At 40.6% G+C, this 6,022-nt stretch overlaps 1 protein-coding gene across 1 annotated transcript; it reads left to right on the top strand.

Annotated features, from left to right (window-relative positions):
• The first annotated feature begins 582 nt into the window (after positions 1 to 582).
• On the top strand, positions 583 to 4,821 carry SNRPF (small nuclear ribonucleoprotein polypeptide F). The gene is made up of 4 exons (XM_072146602.1): positions 583 to 766; positions 923 to 1,048; positions 1,573 to 1,637; positions 4,654 to 4,821. The coding sequence occupies exons 1-4, from the start codon at positions 764 to 766 to the stop codon at positions 4,718 to 4,720; spliced, it is 261 nt and encodes an 86-aa protein (XP_072002703.1). The 5' UTR covers positions 583 to 763; the 3' UTR covers positions 4,721 to 4,821.
• Positions 4,822 to 6,022: the final 1,201 nt, after the last annotated feature.

Raw genomic sequence — 6,022 nt, forward strand, 5'->3', positions numbered from 1 at the left:
CGTCAGTAAAAAGCCGATACGGCGGTCATTAAGGGGTTAAGAATACCATGTTCCAAAACATACTGGTAGATCGACTAGATTGTGAGCCCAATTGGGGACAGGGACTGATTTGGCAAGCTCTGTGCAGCGCTGTGTAATCTGTGTGCACTTTATACATAAAGGAATAATTATTATTATGTGCCCTGGGCTGTATGAATATTATAGCCCCTACAAGTCTGGAATTTACTTCCTACAAATGATACTAGAATCAAGCTTATTTGGGCATCCTTATGCCTGCTTTCGATCTGCAGTTTCTGGACCTTTCAAAGGTCCCGAAATGGCTCGTGTGTACAAGTGTATTAAGAGAAGGAACAGGTGTACCAGTATTTCACGGGTAACGGCCCTTCTCAGTTTGAAATTTGGTGGGTGGTTTGGGTGGCCATGGGCCCCGGGCTACCGCTCGATCAGCCCATATTATAATCCACTATTGCCCAGGAGCCGTGGAGCCCAGGAGCACGTTTCAGTCCAGTGGTTATAGTTTGTAGTGCTCTGACGTTGCAGTGCGGTAATGATATCAGTAGGGGCGCTGTGCGAAACTTCTTGTAGTTAGACCTCCTCACACCAGAGGGCGCTGTTTCCGAGGCTGTATCCACGCTCAGAATCTACTGTTCCGGCAGCCATTTCCTGCGGACTCCGGCGGTGTGTTCAACCGAGCGCTCCGAGGAGGAATTTTTGGACCGTACGCGCGGTTGGTCTGTAGATCGGCGGCGCCTTCGCTGACATAATGGTGGGTGTAAGGACAGGGTGACGGCTGGGTGCTGTGTGCCGTGTGCCGGCACTGCTGTGCACGTGCTCCATGTGCGGCGCCATTCATAGTGGAGGGAAGTCCCCCACACAATAGCTGCAGTGCTGGCTCCATGCTCATGTCTCCATTCTCTCGTAGAGTCTGCCACTGAACCCCAAACCCTTCCTGAATGGGCTGACCGGTAAGCCCGTAATGGTGAAGCTGAAGTGGGGGATGGAGTACAAGGGTTACCTGGTGTCTGTGGATGGCTACATGAACATGCAGGTAAGTACTTCTCTCCTCCATCCTGTATATGTCAGCACATGCACATCATCGGCCCATAGGCGCCATAGTTTGGTTACAGCCATTGTAGGATAGTGATATCTATATCTGAGTCACCCATTCTATATTATCCCTGGAATGCAGGCCATATTTCCTGATCCACACACCATTGTATGGAGCAGGACTCGCGGCACCTAAGATTCTGCGACCCCATTAAGTGGGTGTTTTGAAAAAGGTACAAATAGTCTGCAGGTAATTGCCTAAATTGACCTTCTTAGATGTATGTAGTCTTTGTGGTAAGTTCACACAACAGCATTTGATCTAGATTTTCCATCAGAATCTGTCCCTGTGTGAACTGTCCCTTAGCTTTGCTGTATCAGATTGCCAGTGTAAAGGCTGTTTTTGATCTCCCAAGTGCTGTACTCACATTGTCCCAAAATGAAATTCTGTTCAAAGGGGAAAATACATTTTGATGCGCATCAGCACCTTTTAGTGTAAAACTTTAACAATCTTCTTATACATTGTAGCTTGCAAACACGGAGGAGTTTATTGATGGTGCCCTGTCAGGACATCTTGGAGAAGTTTTGATAAGGTAAGTCATTCATTTATATGGTGTATACAGAGGTCACATTTACCAGCCGTAGTGATCCGTGTGCAGATGGTGTTTCTTCCTGGAAAGAGTATCCTGCATATTAATATGCTTCATAGTTTACTGCGCAGGATCACAGCGAGTGTCCGTATGGCAGTAGAACTGATGTAGTGCCAATAACAAAGCTTCTTGCATACTTTTGATGTTAAAGGAAATCTGTTATCACAATCAACCAGGGACACTTACTCAAAGCTCCAGGCACACTGACTGGTAATATTCTTTATATTTGTTATCCATGACTCATTTCTTTTAAAAGCAACTTTTAAAATTATGCTAAAAATTAGCCAAATGGCCTTTGGGGTGTTGCCAGAGCCCCTCCATGCTGCAGCATAACAGGCTGTTACACTGTTTTCTTCATTCCCCGCCCCTATTCCCATGATCTCGGCAGCAGAGGAAATTTCAGCACACAGAGGGAGGGTTTGTCTAACAGCCTGCACAGTGTAACAGCCTGTGAAGTTACACACACAGGAGCCCTTCATTAACATAGTTTTACAAGTCGATTTTAGATGGTAAGTGGTTTATCCTGCATCATGGTAGATTTTCTTTAAAACGGGGTGTAAAAGGTTTTTATTATTATTATTATTATTATTATTATTATCTGATTTTACATCTCACTCTGTAGCTGGAACTTCTTCTAGCTTTTTCATCTGCCAGACTTTGAGGAGATAGGATTCTGTCTGCAGCACCTGAATATGCAGACTATGTTCCAAGTGTCTCTCAAGTGACATAACTATACATACCTGGACGACACATTTGGGTCTGTTGTGTGCGGCATTAGATTTAGGCTGTCTTTTTGTATGTACTCCTGCATTTAATTATAAAATCTGCCTTTCTATCACTATTTTTTTTTATCCATTTAGGATTAGCCATTAGCGACCATTCAGGTCCCAGTCCATTTCCTTTTTTTAAAGGGCCTATTGAGAATGAGCAGCAACTCTATTTTTTTTTTTTTTTTTTAATTTGAAGTTATTCTGCTGAATCAATCTCTAAATACTTTTAGTAATTTACAAAGATACGAGAGGGCAGATTAATCCCTTCTGGTGCCCTTTTTTGTTTTTGCTTTTCAATTTTTTTTTTTTCTTTGCTCTAACTTTTTTTTTACTTTTCCCACATATGGAGTTTATAAAGGCTTGTTTTCTGTGCAATTACTTGCACTTCCTATTGGCCGTATGTAATTTTTCCATGCCTAGTACTGAGAAGCGGGAAAATTCCAAATGCAGCAAAGGAGATGAACATTTTTTTTACGGATTTCACTGTTAGTTCCAAATGTCACCTCTCCTTTATTCTTTGCAATTACAGGGATACAAAATTTATACCGGTTTTATTCTGATTAAAAAAAATTAAAACCTTTTGTACGGAAAACTCTTCATTTTGCAATATTCTGATGCTAACAACTTTTTTATATTTTGCTGTATAGAGCTGTGTAAAGTGTCATTTTTAGCAGGATGTAATAACACTTTTGAAAGTTATTGATCAGTTATTACTGCACTTTTAATGGACACTTTTAAAGGACATTTGGGCACTATTTTTCTATTATGTGGTTTAATGCTGGGAATTACTGGCATGTGCCCATGTGAGCCCCGATTGTGGGTGTTTATGCTGGGTATTTGCTGCAACCAGTCTGTATAGAGACGACTAGGCCTGTGAGCCCTCTCCATACACCCCTTCCCGCACACCAATGTACTATTACGTCAGTTGGTGGCAAGGGGTTAATATTAACAATCTAAGATGGAGCACATTTGTCACAGTGGCTGGTGCTGGATGATAAATTAGACATATCATGACTATAGTGTATCCAAGCCTCCTTAGTTGGCTAGTTATCCCCAAAAAAGTGTGCTAACAATGTGGTATATGACTTCATAACTTATGGGGAGTCTACAAGTACAAATGGGCACCAGTTAATTCTTGTTACTTATGCAATACTTAAAGGGGTATTCCAGGAATCAGCATAATTCATAAGTGGGCACTCAAAATATAAGCTAATGTGTAATTAGTTATTTAAAATTTTGCTCCCCTTAGCAGAAAATGCGGGTGACATAGACTGTAATGAAGAATTAAAATGCTACCAGCCCTTTAATCAGTCCTTTAATTTCCTCCGCGCGGTCCGTCGCAGAAAAGAACATGGCCGCTGGTCACATGTCCACATCACATGTCCTTTACCTGCCTGGGCAGGTCATGTGATCACCACTGTTTGGCAGTAGTCGGTTGGTTGCAGTGCATCCAGTATGGTCAGTGTATTGGTGATGGCAGTTACACATCATTACTATGGTAATAGAGCAAGAAAACCTGTTACATCATCACTGTTAGCAGAGCATAAGTGGTAGGAGGAGTTACTGAGAACTAAAGGATCATGGAACTTGTAGTTTCCAGTGGCGGCCATTTTAGTGATAACTCCACCTACTTTAGAGAGGTCATAAATTTTGTAAATCATAAAAATATTATTTTAGCTCCGTTTTGTGACTAATAACATTGAGTATTGTTGTATTCATTTATTTATATCATTAAGGATTTTTGTGTCAGACGTTCATATTCCCGGAATACCCCTTTAAAGGACATCTACCTCCAAGATGAAAGACTGTATGCAATTGAGCCTGAGGGGCTCCAGCCTCCATTAACACTCCCTTATTTGCATACAATCTTTCATCTTGAAGGTAGATGTCGCTGGTTTTACCGTTCAGGTAAACTGGGGTCTGGTAGAGACCTTCTTTTTGAACCTTGTGCCAAGACTTCCTCACGTTGTTTGGGAATCATTCAGCAATGTCCAAACCACTTAAATTTGATTTAATGTGCTGCACTTTTTGTTGTAAATTAATTGGTGAAATCTCATTTTCTCCAAGAGGGTATTTTAGGACTGTGGAAAACTAAAATACCCTAGTCCCCAGGTACATTATGTGAGGGCTATTCATTTAAGATCTTGTTGATTTTACTTTTACTTTTTTTTTTTTTTTTTCCTGTGCAGATGTAACAATGTGCTGTATATACGCGGTGTGGAAGAGGAGGAAGAAGATGGCGAGATGAGAGAATAAATGAATTCCAGATTATTTTTGTACATTTTTCACTTTTTTTGATTTTGTTGATGGCCATGCTGTTTTCTGTTTACAATAAAAACTATTGTAATATTTCTTAATCTTCATGTATTAATCATCAGTAATTAATCCCTATTACGCTGGGAAGCACTCTAGCACTACGCTCTTTCCATGCTAGACTGAAGTATTTTGTAACATCAACCCATCTTTGTTATCCTGTTACCCCTCTACATCTTCTTTTCTCCCTCCTTTCCGGCTCCATCACTTGTTGTTCATAGCCACCATGTCACCTATCTCCAGCCTGGTGTGTGATGTGCACAATGTCTCCTCTATCATTACCTTCTGACCCTTCACCTTTCCTCCCACCTTCCCAAACCACCTGACAAAGAGGATACAGCCAGTGTGGTGCACAGGCACCGTGTAGCAGGGGATGTTAAAATAGCTGTACATGTTCCAGCAAGGCACTGTGTAGCATTTCCTGCACCTGATAACTGTCTGTAGGGGAAGTAAACAGAGCTGTATGCTTCTGCATTTAAATATTGACAGCCCTTTAGTACTAGTTCCATGCACAAGGTTCCAGCACAGTGCTAGCAGTATGACCTGTCAATCAGGAACAGGGAGGCAGGGGAACCATCAATACGCAGGACTCACTTACTGTGATTGGATTCTCCTCAACTGAGTAGCATATAAGTTTAAGAAATGCGTTAAAACAGCTGAGAAAAGGACATTTGCCCTCAAGGATAAGGGCAATGCTTATCATAGTTTTTATTGAAGAATTTATTTTGGATGCGTTCATTTGAAAGGCAGTTTCCCTTTAAAAATCTAAATTTTTCTGCTAATTTATGTCTTTAGAGATTATGTGTCATAGCACTTGGCTTCAAATATAGATGAATTGGCAAACTATTTTAACATTTGACTAGAATTTTAATGGACAACACTTGTAATCTGATAGACATGAAAGTGTAAATTTAGTTCATTCAGTTGTGTAAAAACCCTATAATACAAGATGTCCTAGTTATATGTATGAACAAGTAGCAAAGGAGAGAACTCAATTCTGTGTTCATATTTTGTAAGATATTATGCTGTGTGATTGAAGACTTGTCACCTCTTACACGTTTCATATACTCTGGCAACTTTGCCTTAACATTCACTTTCTCAAGTTATTAATTAATAGAAGGAATATTTTGTGCATACAAGAGGAATGTAACAATTTAAAAAAAAAATGCTCCAAAATAATTTTCTGGGTAATGCCGTTCTTCACTAAAACAGCCGCGACCTGAGTATTAACATCCTTTCCGTAGA

This window comes from Engystomops pustulosus, chromosome 4 (assembly GCF_040894005.1).
Source record: "Engystomops pustulosus chromosome 4, aEngPut4.maternal, whole genome shotgun sequence".
Lineage (NCBI taxonomy): Eukaryota > Metazoa > Chordata > Amphibia > Anura > Leptodactylidae > Engystomops > Engystomops pustulosus.

Excerpts from the sequence above, each read along its gene's own strand:
- SNRPF (XM_072146602.1), top strand. Across the intron at positions 1,049-1,572 it reads ATGGCTACATGAACATGCAG|CTTGCAAACACGGAGGAGTT; the intron begins GTAAGTACTTCT and ends TATACATTGTAG. Across the intron at positions 1,638-4,653 it reads CTTGGAGAAGTTTTGATAAG|ATGTAACAATGTGCTGTATA; the intron begins GTAAGTCATTCA and ends TTTCCTGTGCAG.